Raw genomic sequence first — 17132 nt, 5'->3', positions numbered from 1 at the left:
CAAAGACAAACCATGTTATATGATAATACAAAAAAGTTACATTTGTCGTGCCGGACTTGAAACTTTGCCTATATAAGTATCCCAACAATTACTTAACTACTAGCATATATAGTTGATCTGTATCTTCCATTCAAAAATAAGCACATAGCTAAGACCGAGTAGGCTACAGTGATATTACACTGTAACAGCAGAATAACCCTCCAAGTTAAAATTGAATTGGTTTTGTTGCAATTTATATATATATATATATATATATATATATATATTAAACTGTAACTACAATATTGTAACACTCCATTACTATGATTTAGGAAACAATGTGGATTATGATGAAATGCATGTAGTTTTGAGGCTTCAAACTGAATTGGCTATGCTACAAGCCTGCAATTATTTTTTTTCTTTTGAAATTACTTTTGGAATTTGGCCCCACTAATAAAAGTTAAAAATGTATGCACTAGAATAAGCGAAAATCAAATGGTTTGTATCAAATTTGCAACTAAAATTACTGTTAAGTTTCTTTGATAAAGCATCAAGTAATTTTCTTTCCTATCTTTTTTTTTTTTTTTGAATGGATTTTCTTTCCTATCTTAAACACTTTTATTTTTCCCTCTTCTCTTCATGATCAAAGAAAATGTAGACTATAAGTTGGGATTTTTATTTTTCGGGGAAACTTCATTCAACAAGAAAAGCAACCAGAAGCACAAATCAAAAACCACCTGGGGGAGAATAGTAACCATCCGAGCCAAGACCAAACTTGGCAAGCTCATGAGCGAAACAATTGGCTGCTCTCGGAATTGCAGAAACAAAACAGAACTAAAGTTGGAACAAAGCCAACAAATATTCCCAGATACTAAGGCCTTCTAAAGCGTCGAAAAATCTATTCCTTGCAGCCAAACCATAATAATCCAGCATCTTTGAAACTCGGAAAGCAAGGAGGCCTCTGATTCAAGAATCTCCTTTGATTCGCTCAAGCCACACCCATAAACCAGCGAGTTTCAGTCCCTCCATAACAACCAAGTAACCATAAAGAACACTTCCAGGTCCTTTTTTTAAGAGCCTGCGAAAGGAAAAGGCAAACTCCATTGAAAGATCGAGCTTTACACTTAATGATCCATTGACTGAGGGAAGAGTTCAGCTAACAGTTTTTCACAAAAGCACAACTGCAAAGCACATGACCATTGCTCTCAATATCTATGCTGCAACGAGAGAACTACTCCCCACTCTTCTCGCCTCTTCTGTCAAGGTTTCTGGTAGTTGGAAGGGCCTCATTGAAAGCCCTCCAAATGAAAATTTTAACTTTGCCAGGGATGTTAGCCCTCCACCGACTGTCTTCAATGTTCCTCAAAGAAGTCCATCGCCACTTCATAATTCGAGCGCACTTTATATCTACCTTTTGACTCAAAATGCCACACCAACGGATCATTTTGCTCCCTTCTACTGAGTGGGATACTAACAATTAGATCACTTAATGGGAACATACTACAAACTTTATCAACATTCCATCCGTGTTTCACAATAAAAACAGATACAAGCATACCAACCGCCAACTTGGCAATTGGAGCATCTTCTGGGATAGAGAACTCATAGAGAAGGGAGCGAGATCGCAGATTATGTTTGAGGTACTGCTTGTCTAAGACGTTGTAAGAGCTAGAGAAAATGGTAAATGGAAACACGGGAAATGTCTGAAAATCCGTCATCACAATCATACTTTAAACTCTCTTCAGAATGCTTTCTCTATTTTTTACTTCTTATTGAACTGTACTAGGTATAAAAACCACATGCTAATCTAAACTTTTGGCTGACCGGGAAAAAGATGTACGTCCTAATTGCCCCGGGGAGGATTTAAGATATTTTTTGGTTGCAAAGAAGGTATCACCAAATAACTCTCAAAAATGCATCTCATAAAAACTTTCTCCGAACAGAGCAAAATACAGTTGAAAACATAATCCCTCATTTTGTCACAAGATATTAGACAAACCCCAAAACTCTTAAACTTGAGTTTATACCAAACTCCAACCAGCTTCCTTATCCACACCCCTTTCCTTCATCACTTTTCTGACATTTTCAGCTTGTTCCCATCTTCCACTAGAACTGTACATATTTGAAAGCATTACATAATAACCATCATTTCCTGGATCAGATTCAATAGCACGTCTGGCAACTCTTACTCCCATATCATTTTGATTGTGTTTAATGCAGGCACTTAACAAAGATCCCCATACTCCGCCATCGGGAGAGACGGGCATTGATAGAACCAAAGCTTCAGCTTCTTGCAGATTTCCTGACCTACCAAGAAGATCTACCATACAAGCATAGTGCTTCAAATTAGGTTTCATAGAGTAATCTTGCATTTTATGAAACAGATTCTGCCCTTCTTCAACAAGCCCTGAATGATTACAAGCCAAGAGAAGAGCAAGGAAAGTCAATTCATTTGGAATTACATCTGAATTTTCCATATCTTGGAAAATTTGTATTGCAGATTCTGCATCTCCATGCATTCCATAACCCGAGATCATAACATTCCAGGAAATAACATCCTTCTCCGTCATTGAGTTGAACAACCCCCGTGATTGCTCGAGTTGTCCACATTTCGCATACATATCAACCAATGCGGTCCCAAGCGATAAATTGATCTCAAGTCCTCTTTCTTTGATGTGATGGTGAACCTTCTCGCCCTTATCAAGAGAAGCAAGATGAGAACATGTAGAAAGCACCATTGCCAGCGTTGCTGAATTAGGGTACAAGTTTTCTGAAATCATTTTATCAAATAGAGCTATTGCTTCCTCAAATTGTCCACAGTGAATATAACATGAGATTATTGTGTTCCACGTGACAACATCTTTTTGTGCCCTGCAAAACATTCTCCACGCTAATGTCAGTTCACCCCTCTTTCCATACATGTCTATGAGTGAATTGGCAACCGAGACATTATTGTCTATAAAATTCTTAATTACATAGCAATGAAGTGACCTCCCAAGACGTGTTGCTCCCAATTGGCAACATGAAGAAATCACAGAGACCAAGCTGTCTGAATTAACTTCAACACCGAGGAGATGCATTTCCCGAAATAATTCTATGCACTTTGCAGAATGTCCTATCTTACTATAACCAGAAATCATAGTGCTACAGGACTCTTTTGTCCACTGCCGCATTTTACTAAAGAGTTTTTCTGCAATATTCAATAATCCAAATTTGGAATACATAAATAATAATGAGTTATGAACCATCTCCCCTAGTAAATAATCCCGCCTTATGATCAATGCATGAAAGGCCTTTCCTGGTTTTACGAACATAGAATTACCAAAACCCCAAAGCATGCAACTAATAACAATCTCATCAGGAAATAACCCACCAATCTGCATCTCCTGAAATAAATTTAAGCACTCATTCATTAGCCCAAATCTGGTGTAAACACCAATAACAGACATCCACGACAAGAGATCTTTATTCGTCACTTCACAAAAAGAAAAACGAGCTTCTACAGGAGTGCCACACTTCGAATACATTGACAAAATCGAAGACTTAACTGCTTCAGAAGACCCAAGTCCAGTTTTCACCACTAAACCGTGCAAGCATCTACCTTCAGCCAAAGCACCCATATTCCCACAAGCCTGAAAACCACCTTCCAACGTTCTAAAATTCGGCCTCTCACTTTCACCACCGCTCCTATGCATCTCACAAAGACACTCCAATCCCTTCTCACTCTCGCCATTCTGCACATACCCAATAACAAGCGCAGTCCACGAAACTACATCTCTTACAGTAATTTCATCAAACACCTTATATGCATCCCCCATTTGGCCACACTTGCAATACATATACACAAAGGAAGACCCGGCAACATTGTCCCCCGAAAGAAGCCCCAGTTTCAAGACCAACCCATGAAAGCTCTTCCCACAATCTAGCAACATAAGATCGGCGCAAGACCCAACAACCATGGGAAGAGTAAACTGGTTGGGGACAAAACCCGAGGCTCGCATTCGGAGAAACAAATAAAGGGCTTCCTGGAAATCGCCATTGGAGAAGTGGGCTTTGATTACGGAGTTCCAAAGAAAGGTATCCTTTGGATGAATCGAGTAGAATACTAGGGTCGAATTTGTGGGTCTGTTAAGAGAGGCGTAAAGAGAAATGAGTTTTGACGCAATGAAGATGTTGTTTGAATTTCCAGAAGTGATTATGAGAGCGTGGGATTTGAGGAGAGATTGGAGAGTGGAGGTTTTGGCGGAGAGGAAGAGAGAGAGTTGGTCGTTGAGATAGTTGGGAGATGTTGAGAGAGAAGTGAAAGGAAGAAAGGAGGGAAAGCGTTTGAATACTCGCGTGGATTTCAGAGCCAGCATGCTCACTGCCTCGCTGCTCCTGATTGCTTGGATCGTGTCGTTTTAAAGTTTTCTTAGAACATAAGAAAAGAAAAGGAGGAAATTACACTGGCACCTTTCTTTTTATTGGTTCGAAATTGGAGTCAGAGTTCTCTGAGTTTAAAATTTGAGTTTTATTACAGTAAAAAATTCTTAAAAATAATCACATTTAATTTTTTTATTACAGTAAAAAAATTTTACACAACATCACATCTCAACTCAAATTAACAAACCGAACGGGCCCATATTTTCTCACACAAAAATTTAAATATTTCACTTAAATTTATGAAAAGAACAACCTCATAATAACACGGTTGAATTTTTTTTTTTTTTTTTGCTAGAAATTAAGTATTCTAGTACCGTAACATTTTTTTTTTTGAATGTTTAAATTTTTTTTCCTAAACTATTTGAGGAGTTTTTATTTTTTACCCCGACATTTTTTTTGACATGATTTTTACTTTTTAAATTTCTTTTTTGCAAAATTACTTGAAGTGTTTTTATTTTTTTACCCAAAGAGTGTAAAAGATAAAATTAATATATATATATATATATATTTTTTAACAAATCTAAAGGATTCTTGTTGATACCCGTTTTGATACAAGGCTTTCCTAAGGTTCAAGCCCATCGTTTCATTTTTATGACGTGAATAGGCTTCGCTCCTTCACCCAAGCCACGTTTAGAGCACATTCATTTATCATGTTTTGGTGGGCCATTAGTGAATAAATTGACTTATTTACCCTTTCTTTGAAGTTAGCTTTTAATGGCACTTGAAGGGTTTAAATTAGAGTAACATTAGCGGCACCAACTCAAGTCTTAATTTTTATATGTCAACTGATGTGGTATATAATTATCATATTTTTATTTATAAATGGAATCTCTTATCATTAATTAACGTAGTAATATTTTAAACATTTACTAATGTAAAAATGACAACTCATATGTTACATTAGTTGGTAAACAAAAGTTAAAATTTGATTTGATTTCCTTAGCATTACTCTTAAAATTAGCTTAACAGGATAAATGGGTGGTCAAGAAAAAAACGTAAGAAACCTATCCGCTTACCTTGGGTAACCCAATACCTATACCCATGCACATACCCTACTCAAGCTTTTGATGACCCGACTAGCCCAAAGGACTAGTTCTAGCTTTTGGTGACCTTTCTCCCTAGAATTTTTCCCATGAAGATTTGTTCATGCCTGGAGGTTGATAGAATTCCCCTTCCTCAATCCGCTTTAGTCTTAGGAGAACTTCCTATTTTGTCTCTAGATTGAAAGTTGACCTTCCTTAAAAGGACAAATAGCACATCAGAATACATGTCGTTTTGACAACCTGGAGATAGTAAGTCGAATTTCTCTTGCTTGATCAAGCCTTCTTAAGGTCTTTCAAACATTGGGTAGACCAAACATGTCTGACCACAAGTAACCTTATAGGACACTTGAGGCTTACCATGCAAAGCTTCGAGAACTTGAAATGTAGAAAAGGAACGAAATGAGAAATTAGGACTCCGGAGCTCCAAACATGTCTGACCACAAGTAAGCTTCAAAACAAAGGAACTTTTTCACAGTAAATGAAACTCTCCTGTCTCAAGCAAAGTCATGACAACCATAATAATCAAAGACTTCTAACCTTATCCAACCAAAAATCTAAAATCTATAGCTCTGCATCCTTCAAAGTTATAACTTCTTTAATGAGTGTTTGTAAATTTTTTTTTTTTCAGTACCTTATAGGAAAAAATGGTATTTCAATGTACTAACGAAACAAAAAAAAAATGTTAGAATTGAGTCTATAAAAGATTGGACGCAAATTTTAAAATTCTGAGCTTTTCATAGAAATCACATTTTCATGATTTGACCGGAAGCTATAGAGGACTACAACTCATTCAAAAATTATTCAAACACTCATTTAACTTTCTCTATGTGCACATTTAGACCTCGTTTGTTTCGCGAGTTCAAATTATGTAAATTTAAAATATGTAAGTTTTTTGTTGTTCGAATTGGTGTTTGGTGGTATAAAGTCTAAACAGCAAATAAAGTTTGAACCAACATTTTATTATATTATTAGTACTATGACTTTTTACAAAATGTGAGTAAAAATAGTTGATAGCAACCTTTGAGTTAGATTTGTAAACAGTGTTTTGGATTAGAACTATAAAATCTTTAATTTTGGATTAAAATAAATCCAAAACTCAAAACCGCAATATGCAACCAAACATTGTTTCAGATTGCCTTTTAGGTTCAAACCCATGAAAACCCTCTAAATAAACGGATGTGTTCACATATATGGGGTAGAAATATGTTCAATACCATATTATAGCGTCAAATCATTCTTTGTGGACTTTGCTTTTAGGCTTATGGCTTTGTTCTTTTTCCTCAAAATCCTTCCGATGTGTTTGATTTGTGATTCCAATTCTCTCCTATTTCAAAAAAAGAAAAAAGAGAAAAAAAATACCCTGCTTTAGGAAAATAAAAATGGCAAGACTTTTAAAGTGAATATAAATGATTGTTTTGAAGGAAAAAAAAAAAAAAAAAAAAAAAAAAAAAAAAAAAAAACCCCCCTTTTTTTTTTTTTTTTTAAAAAAAAAAAAAAAAAAAAAAAAAAAAAAAAAAAAAAACACGCCCTTGTATTTTCTCTCTTTCCTCCTATATGAATGAAGAAACTTGTTACTTATTTGGTAAATAAGTTCGAAATGCGATGATTTGAGGTTTTTCTTTTTTTTTTTACTCGTCAACTCCGATGGTTTGAGCCTTTTTGGCTCATTAACTCCAATGGTTTGAACTAAAAAATTAAAATGGACCAGCATTTGCTTAAATATTTTTAAGACATTTCAAACCAATAATTTTGAATTAAAAGTTTAAAAAACGTATTTCCCTTTCATATCACATAAATTCCAACCAACTTGTATCAGATCAACGGGCCAAACAGATTATCGTTGGATTTAGTCATGTGACAGTGAAGTGTGAGATTGGAGCATCGTGAGATTCAATTAAGGTTCCGTTCATTTCACCGATTTAAGTTTATAATTCAAGTTTTACTACAACAAAAAGTTCTCAGAAACAGTCAAATCTAACTTTTTTGTTACAGTAAAAAAAGTCTCATATAAAGTCACATTTTAACTCGAATTAAAAATTTAAATCAGTAAACTAAACAAGACCTGAGTAAATACGTCATGTACTAATCTTTGTCAAATTTTATAAAAAAATAATATGGTAAATACTATGAATTATTATTATTGTTTGTGTTTATCAAACTCTAGCGTAAAATTTGAAAAAATGATATTTACCATTTTACACTCTGAGTTTTGACTTTATTTAAAAATTATACCTTTAGTTTTTAATCTCATTAAATGTATATCTCTAAATTAGATTTAATATACAAATTTATACTTTTTTACTATTAATCCTTGATTTTAACCTTAAAATACCTAAAATATCCTTAAATACAAAATGTTAAATGAAAAAAAAATTAAAATACATTTCCAACTTACAGTTTTGACCTCAAAACTATGCAAAGTACCATTGAAATGGATTTTTCTTGTGTTTTTTATTTTTATTTTTTGTAATATTCAAAAATTTTAGTTTTCTTTTTTCTCTTTTTTTTAAGGATAATTTAGTCTTTTTAAAGGTCAAAATGAATTGTTGACCAAGATAAGATATTGATTTGTATATTAAATTTAATTTAAAAGTATGTATTTGATGAGATTAAAAATTAAATATATATTTTTTAAATAAACTCAAAATACAGAAATAAAAATATAAATATCTCTTTGAAAAGTCCACAAATTTCCAAATTGAAAACACTAACTTTTTACCGCCAAATACCCACCCATCAGCGGCATTGAACGGCGAGCTTGCCATCACGAACTTTATCCTATGATTTTGCTCTCGTGCATGCATTGGCATTTCTTGCTGGCAATATATTAATGTTTAAAATTTATACGTAAAATTTGCAAAAATACGTTCAGTTGGGAAAGAGAAGGGCAGAATTAGAAAGCAAAGAAAGAAAAAAAAAAAGGTTAGAAACAACATGCTAGAATCCAAAATATTGCAATGCAAAAAAACTGATTCCAATTATTTTTTCAATTTATTTATATATTTTATTATTGATATTATAATTTTGCACTGAATGCAATTATGGTTGTCCTACATTTAAAGTCTTTTACTCTGCGAACGATGGATGCCGAGTGTTTGTGGTCCTTGACTGCTGCAACCGGTCCCAATGAGGACTCTTTTTCTCCGTGAAGAGTTCTGTTTCATCTGTTAAATTATTATTCTTGTGTGTTTTTTTTTAATCAATTATTTTTATGTTTCTTCATTAAAAATGAGAAAGTTTTTCTGACAGAACAAAAAAAAAAAAAAAAAGAACTGTCCGTGACTTCTTATATTTTTAGCAATCAAATTTGTATAAGATGATTATGAGGTATTAGAAAGGTCAGCATTAAGTATCATACAAAAGTCTTATCCCAAGTCCCAACTAATGCTACACTGAAATACGATGAACTTTACAAGGGGAATATATATATATAGGAATTGTCTCCGGTCACGCACTTAAAGAGTACCTGACCGGAATAACAGTTGTATAATTATGTATAAATTGTGTATATTTACATGTAAATTATATATATTTATATGTAAAGTTTGCATGTTAAGTTATAAAAAATGAAAATGTATATTAATCATCAAAATATGTATTTTTTTATAGTAATTAGTGAACACATAGTATGAAAATATGTATATTAGTTGATTTGTTGTATTTCATGTTAAATATACACGATTTTACACGTAAATATACACAATTTACACGTAAATATACACAATTTATGTATAATTATACAATTATCATTCTGATCAGATACTTTTTAAATGTCTCAGAGACCTTACCTATATATATAGACGATGAACTTATTTTAAAATAAAATAAGAGACTTTATGGATGTTAATTCATAAAGGCCCAAGGGACAAAAAGGACCTCGTCTACAGTCCACCTATTATCTGCCTAACATGACATTAACCCACTTTTTTTTTTAATTGATTGATTTCTTGATAAAACACGCCATTAACTTTAGGCTCATAGAATATTGATACTGGTTTTTGAAAAGATCTCGATATATTTGTAAACAAATTGAGATTATAGGTCTATTATCTTAAATGGTCTACCCACAGTCAAAGCCATTAATTGCTGGCCTTGACTTGGACTTACCGATGATGAATATAGTGGTGCAGTGCATAGCGCACTTGCCACTTGCCATGCAGCCTTTCCTTTTCTAAGTACTATGTGCCGACACTTGAGAAGCGTAGCACATTTTAATTAGGTTGATACTCATTTAATGACTCGTCTTAAATTAAAACCCGCACTGTAATTTTATATTAATAAAAAGTGCGAAAAAATTACAGAGGATAAAAAAAAAAATCAGAATCTGGCAATTAATAAGGTTAAGGAAAATATAAAAGTAGCACAAATAAGAAAACATCATTCACAAAAGGCAAACGGAAGCAACGATTAGAAATAATAATAAAAAAAGGATCTACTCTTTTAATAAAAAAAAGATTAAAAGAGACCTCGTTAAAACCTAGAGAGAAATTCCATGAGAGCAAAAATAAGTGCATGATTCGATTCGGTCTTCTTTACGCAACTTGGAATCCTTCCCGAACCGAGCACGAAGAGTATAGGGCTTTTTCTTTAGACTAGTCTTTAGCGCGCGCTCTGAGCGCACAATTTATTTAAAATAATAATTATATAAATTGTTTTTCTTTTTTAAAAGAAAAAAATCTATAAATAAAAGAAATAAAGATAAAAGTGAGAAAAGACTTTAAGCGAAAGATAGGAAAAAAAATTAACTTATATTTTGTTGTGTTTTAAATTAGCTCTATTTTGTTTTGTTTAATTTATTTTTTATTTAATTTTGGTGTGATATTTTTCAACAAATGTGAAGCTGACACGTGGCTACTTATTTGAGCGAACTAACTATAGAGTGCCACGTGTTTTCTACTAAAAAGAGTGTCAGAGTAAAAAGAATGAAAATTAAAAAATAAAATAAAATAAAACAGAAAAACCTCACCAACGAAACATTCATTAGGGAAACACGATTTAAAAGAATTGAGATAGGGATATGCATGAGAAGAAATTATTTAAACGGGAAATTAAAAAGAGCATATTTATAGGGCCAATTTGGAGAAAAGGAAAAAAAGAAAAATATATGATAAGGGCAAAAAACATAAGAATGTAAAAAGATAGGCAAAAAAAAGTAAGTACGGAGGAAAAAGGGAGTATAGTTTAAAAATAAGAAAGAAAAAAGATCCTTTTACAAATTATCAACTTTGGCCAATTTATGCAAATCACCCAAACAACTATCTCTATTACTTTCTCTGAGTATAACTACATAGTTTTTTATTTTCATAAAACTATCAGGTTTAGACGCTTTTGTTTTACTGAGATCTCGTTTATTTTATCAACTCGAGTTTAAAATTTGAATTTTGCTACAGTAGTAAAAAGCTCTCAAAAATTATAAATATAATTTTTTTTCTACAGTAAAAAGCTCTCACATAAAGTCACATCTCAACTCAAATTAAAAATTCGAATCAACGAACTAAACGAACCCTCAATTTTTTATAATCTTCTACATCTGTCAAAGGGGTACAAGACTCTTTAGAAACAATATCTAATTCCCATTGAGGAACTTTCTACTTGAAGGTCGATTCTAAAAGGGATTAGAGGCAATTCAACATTCATTTAAAAAAAAAAAACCCTCATTGTTGAATTTAGGTGCGTAAATTCAATTAAACTCGGCATTGAGCTAGGTTGAAAAAAAATGCTAACCTAAATTGACAATGAATTAGTCATTAATATTTTTGTCATCTTCAATTTTCATGAACTAACTATTATGAAAACCTCTCCCAGAGAAATCAGTTTCCAAGATTGAAAATCTTCTAAAATTCAGAAACTTGTTTTTAAGGTCTGGGAGACTTCCACCTTCCACGGTTGTTCTCCTTTTTTGTCAAGAAAATTTTACCCATTAAAGACTAGTTCTTATATGCTGCAAATCTTCCTGATAACAATGATCACAAATAGTAACAATAACAACAACTAATCATAAAGCCTTGATGGCGCTGGGCAAAAAGTCAAGGGCAGAGAAAACTCTCCGTCTAAGGCCCGTTTAGTTCGATAATTTGAGTTTTTAATTCGAATTGAGATGTAATTTTATGTGAGAGCTTTTTACTGTAGTAAAAAAGTTAGATGTGATTATTTCTGAGAGCGTTTTACTATAGTAAAACTCAAATTCTAAACTCAAATCGATGAAATGAACGGAACCTAAATATTTACGACTTGGATTGTACTTCTACATTCATATTAATTAACGCCGAAGTCTTGGAGAAAAATTTCGTTAAAATTTCAGAAAATTTAGAGCCACAAATATGTCTTTCGAGTGTAAAAATTTTTCTATATATAATAATACAAAAGATTTGGGAAAATTGCCAAAAAAAAAAAAGGTTTAAATAACAAGTTATAAGACTCATAACAAGGGTGTTGCATGAATCAGGATTCAGGACGGAATCTTTAATCATGTTACAACGTCAAAGAAGTACTCTTTTTGATATTAGATTTCCTTTTTATAAATTTCTCATATAAAATTTGTTTATTTATGTACTTTTCAATATTTATTCAATCCAAAAATATAAGAACAAAAATATTATGTTATAAAGCATATTGCTTCAGTTTCCATAATTTTTTATTGATACATCCATTGACATCAATAATTTCCACAAAAAATCTATATAAAACTGTGGCACATTTTGATCGTTAATTAACGAGATTTTCATCATTGGTTTTGGGTTTGTTTAAAGAGTAAAACTGAAAAATGCATCTAGAAGTATTTTATAAGCATTGAGTAAGCTTAAAAACAATTGGTAGTTGTTGTTATGATTCTTTTGTTCAAAAAAAAAAAAAAAAAAACCATATGATTGAGTTAGATGTATTTCTTGTTTGTATTGTGTGAATGCTATCGGATCTCCAAAAGATCTATAAATATAATTATGCCCGTTTAAGCAAAAAGAAATTAAGAATATGATTATGCACAATTTAACCACCACAAGTTATCAAAATTTAAGCACGTCTCTTTGACCAAACAAAGAAGAAGAAAAAAAAAAGACATAAAGGCCGTGTTTAGAATTGATTCCATTCTTATTTTTCACATTTTTTGAAAAAAAAATGAAAATATTTTTAAAACGGCATTTTGCGCAATAAAGATAAAAAACGGAAATGAAAATGAATTTTTAATTTAGTATAAAATGAGAGATAAATAAAAAACGACTAAAACGACTTTTAGTCGTTTTTTATTTTTTGTTTTCTTTTTCTCCTCTCTCGAGCAGAGAGAGAGAAAAAGAGATATTAATGAGTTTTTTTACACTAAAAACAATCTCTTGATAAAACTACTAAACACATTTTTAAAAATGATTTCTATCTGAGATTAAAAATGTTTTCATTTTCATACAAAAAATAAAAATATTTTGAAACGAATTCCAAATGCACCCAAAGTGTATGTTTGAAACTTTGAAAACAATTTTCACGTATTTCAAAAAGCAAAAAATGAAAATAAAAATAAAATGACGTTTGTTTAGCAAATATTTTGAAAACGAAGACAGTCATAATAGTTTATGTGAAATAATTAGAAAATAATTGAAAGTTATTTTCACTTTTCTATTTTTATTTTTTAATACTTATTAATAATATTATAATATATTAATTAATAAACACGATTTTATTTTTTTATTATACTTAAAATAATCTTTTAAAAAATTAATTAAACATAATTTTAAAATCAATCTCAAAATAATTCTCAAAATAATTTCACTTTTATTTTTTATTAAAAATAAAATTATTTTAAAATCAATTCTAAACGCGTCAAAACTGTTCTTGTTGAACAATGTAACCAAGGATAGAAATCAACTGATCATTTTTTTCTCTCAGAAAAAAAGGAAAATCAAACTAATCATTAACCCTGACCCTGACAAAACGAAAGAGACACAACAAATACTCGGCAGGAGTACAGGATAGTTTCTACGTTATATATTAGGTTATCATCATGTCAAAAGAAAGAAATAAATATATATTTATATGCGCAAAATTTAATCATTTTTTTTCGTTTGTTATTTTATATACGATTTGTATATTCGTACGGGCATGTTCAGTTCGCTGATTCGAGTTTTTAATTTGAGTTGAGATATAATATTGTGTGAGAGTTTTTTACTGTAGTAAAAAAATTAAATGTGACTGTTTCTAAGAGTTTTTTACTGTAGCAAAACTCGAATCAGCGAAAAGAACGAGACCTGTTTTAAATATTAAATTATATTTATTTAGTATTACATTAAATCAGATTGAGTATTACATGAATAATATTGTATCTGATTGATTTAAACTTTTGATATATAAATATTACTTATTTTATGGCATAGTTTTAACGGTTGTTCTAATATTTACATATTGATGCATATTTATTTTAACCATGTGATATCATTCCAATGTTATAATAAATTAAAGTAGTCAATCAAAAAAATTATTGCAATTAATAAAATTAAATTATTATCACACCATATTATTAAATTTTTTTATATATTTTATGAATAAGTATTGATGGAAACATAACCATTAAAAACTAGTATTATTTTTTTTAATAAAAAAACCCGTCCTATCTTATAAACAGAATTTTATGGTTAAATCTTTTTTTATACCTTGACAAAGAATTCTCAATCTTTTTTCAAAAAAAAAAAAAAAGGAAAAATTCTTTAAGCACTAAAGTGGTGTTTGATATATAGATTATGCTACAATATTTTTCTCTTAAAAAAATTTGAATTTCAAAAGTTAGAATAAGAATTTTGATTTGAACTTTAGTTTGAATTCATATACCAAACAAGTATTCATTTTGAGAAAATTACAATTCTACTCTTTAAAAAAGTAATCATTTTAAAAAAACTTTACTTCTTACCTAATTATAGTCTAATAAAAATATATAGATTAATATTAAAGGATAAAAATAAAAAAAAATCTATTTTAAAAGGTATTTTTAAAAATTTCTCTTTCATTTCCGTTGTTGAGAAAAAAAAAAAGCCTTGTATGCATGGAAAACATGGCCAACCTTGTCGGTTGGCCAAACAGAGGACCAATCTCAACCAAAAGATTTAACTCGAAAAGTCTTGAAGACAGTGCAACCACATGCTTCTTCTTCCCCACTGCATTGACAGCCTCTTATTTCACTATTAAGGAGACATTTAGTTTATAAATTAAAATTATGTTATTAAAATTATTTTTAATTTACGTGTATTTTTTATGAGAGAAAATACTGTAACGAATCATGAACTATGATTCAAATCATGATTTGAATCCTCTAACTAAACATTCCTTAAGTCTAGTTTCACAAGTTTAATTACTGTTTAAATTTTTTACTATACCGTTTTAAAAAAAAAAATTAAAATTTTTCTACTTAAATTTGTGAATCTGTTAACGGGCCCACAACTTATTTTCCTGTATATTTTAAGCCAATTTCCAATAGGTATTAATGTCATCTCATGCATTCTTTCGGTCGTGAAGTAGATTCTATTTTCTTTTGGTTTTATTTTTCCTTTTCCAAACTGAAACTGAAACTTATCTCTTTTTCTCTCTTGCTGGTCCATGATTTATGCAGCCATTATGAATGACGCGTGAAAAATTACATTATTCGAATCTGATAAAAAAAGACAAAATTTAGATATGTCTCGTGTGAACGTTGATTATATGGAACTATATGAAAGTTCAACATTTGGCCATTTTTTTTTAAACATTAGAAGTCGTGTCAACTGTTTTCTTTGGTCATCTCGGTGGAGTTTTAACTTTCTTATCAACAACTTATTTAAGGATTTTTACTTTGATATAAAGAAAAGAAAATAATAATAAAAAAAAAACTAATCCTTGACTATTCTTTTGTTTTTCACCGTTCGTCTATTTTTTTAATAACTATTCGTCTATGTTTTAAATATAATTTATGAACTCGTTTAGTTCGTTGATTCTGAATTTTTAATTTAAGTTGAGATGTAATTTTATGTGAGAGTTTTTTATTATAATAAAAAAGTTAAATGTGACTGTTTCTGAGAGCTTTTTACTGTAATAAAACTCAAATTTTAAATTCAAATTGATGAAATTAACGATGCCTATATAACAATCTCGCTATATTAAAAGAGATAAAATTCTTTTTCAATAGTGCTTCTAAGAAGCACTCGTGGCACTCCTGGACATATGTTGAAATTGTGAATTTGTTTTGGGAACTTAAATTTTGAGCATCATTTGGAAATGTTGAATGGGTTGGGCAACTTTTCCCTAGCTAAACTTAATATAACTGTTCGGTTAGGGTTTGTAATCCGGGTAGCGATACGATTACACAATTTAAAATCCGCATAAAGTTAACGGGTTTGGGTTTACTATAAATGAGTTTGGGTCATAATCAGGTTGATACGATTAATATGATTAATAAATGGGTTAGGTTAGGATTGACCTCCTAACACGAAATGACACAATTAACTATATGTGTCATCTACAATCTAATGATATGTGATGTAACATGAAAGTTTATTTGACATATTAAATAAAAATAATGTGAATTTTAATATTTGTAGGTAAAATTCATTTATTTTTCTTAAAAAAAAAGATAAATTGACTAATAAACATGTTAAACGTGTCATGATTGGGTTAAATAAGTCATTATTATATTAGTTACTTATTCAATATATTAATTTAAACAGGTCATACGGGTTGACACGATTAAAATGATTAATAAATAGGATCGTGTTTGGGTTGATATTTTTAACACGTTTAATAAACAAGTTGTGTTTGAGTTGATATTTTCTAACACGATTAATTAATGGATTACCACGAACACAATCCACTAATACAAATTGTCACTCCTACGTTCAGCAATGTTCCACGACTGTGACCAGATTATAGGAGGCTTGGCCTTGGGTAGTGTCGCTATGGTAGAGGACTTTGTCGACGTTTTGTTTTGTCGAATGCGGATATGGGTTAATGTCAGAGATAAGTTTGAATTCAAGAGGTTTATTTTTTATTTTTAGTTAATCAGGGTATAATTTAGTGTGAGAGAGACCCTATAAACACTCGCTCAGATTTCATACTGACCTTTAGATCACCCCTATGGGCAAAAGAGAAATAAGACTTTCTATGATATAACTTTCTTAATGATTATATTAAAGAAAATGATTAATTATAAAAATTTTCTCTGAATTATTATCTTTATAACACTTTATCTTCAATCTTCAAATGTGATTTATGTTTCCCCCATTATGAATTACTAACAAAAATGCTCTTTCTGTTAGTTTTTCAACAAAAAAATGGATCATATTCATAATTGAGGTATTTTGGTAATCCTACATTTTCTTTAAAAAAAATACTACAAGTTAAAAATTAAAACTTTCTAAATAATTTTCTTGTAATTAATTAATTAGATGAGTAAAATTAAAAATGTTGTCTATTATTTTATTTTATTTATTATCATATTAAATAAATTAAATATTTTTAAAAAATATAAATTTAGAAATACTGTCATCAAACTGTTTGGCAACAATTAATATTTGTATGACATGTGGTGATTCCGTTAGGAATACTAACAGAAAGAGCATTTTTGCTAACAATTTATAATTCAAAAAGAATAAATATTACATTTTAAATATCGATAGGTAAAATGTTACACGAGTCATATTTTAAGTTGAGTTTTTATAATTAATCCGAAAGAAAATGATATTC

The 17132-nt window shown here is 30.4% G+C and overlaps 1 protein-coding gene across 1 annotated transcript; it reads right to left on the bottom strand.

The window, feature by feature from the left end:
- Positions 1 to 1249: 1249 nt before the first annotated feature.
- LOC21404963 (pentatricopeptide repeat-containing protein At4g39952, mitochondrial) lies at positions 1250 to 4360 on the bottom strand. The gene has a single exon (XM_010089312.2). The coding sequence runs from the start codon at positions 4335 to 4337 to the stop codon at positions 2001 to 2003; it is 2337 nt and encodes a 778-aa protein (XP_010087614.1). The 5' UTR covers positions 4338 to 4360; the 3' UTR covers positions 1250 to 2000.
- Positions 4361 to 17132: the final 12772 nt, after the last annotated feature.

This window comes from Morus notabilis, unplaced genomic scaffold (assembly GCF_000414095.1).
Source record: "Morus notabilis unplaced genomic scaffold, ASM41409v2 Scaffold697, whole genome shotgun sequence".
Taxonomy (NCBI): Eukaryota; Viridiplantae; Streptophyta; class Magnoliopsida; order Rosales; family Moraceae; genus Morus; species Morus notabilis.
This window is presented reverse-complemented; position numbering and strand designations above follow the sequence as displayed.

Bases quoted from the DNA above. Each gene is read 5' to 3' on its own strand.
- LOC21404963 (XM_010089312.2), bottom strand. From the start codon at position 4,337: ATGCTGGCTCTGAAATCCACGCGAGTATTCAAACGCTTTCCCTCCTTT.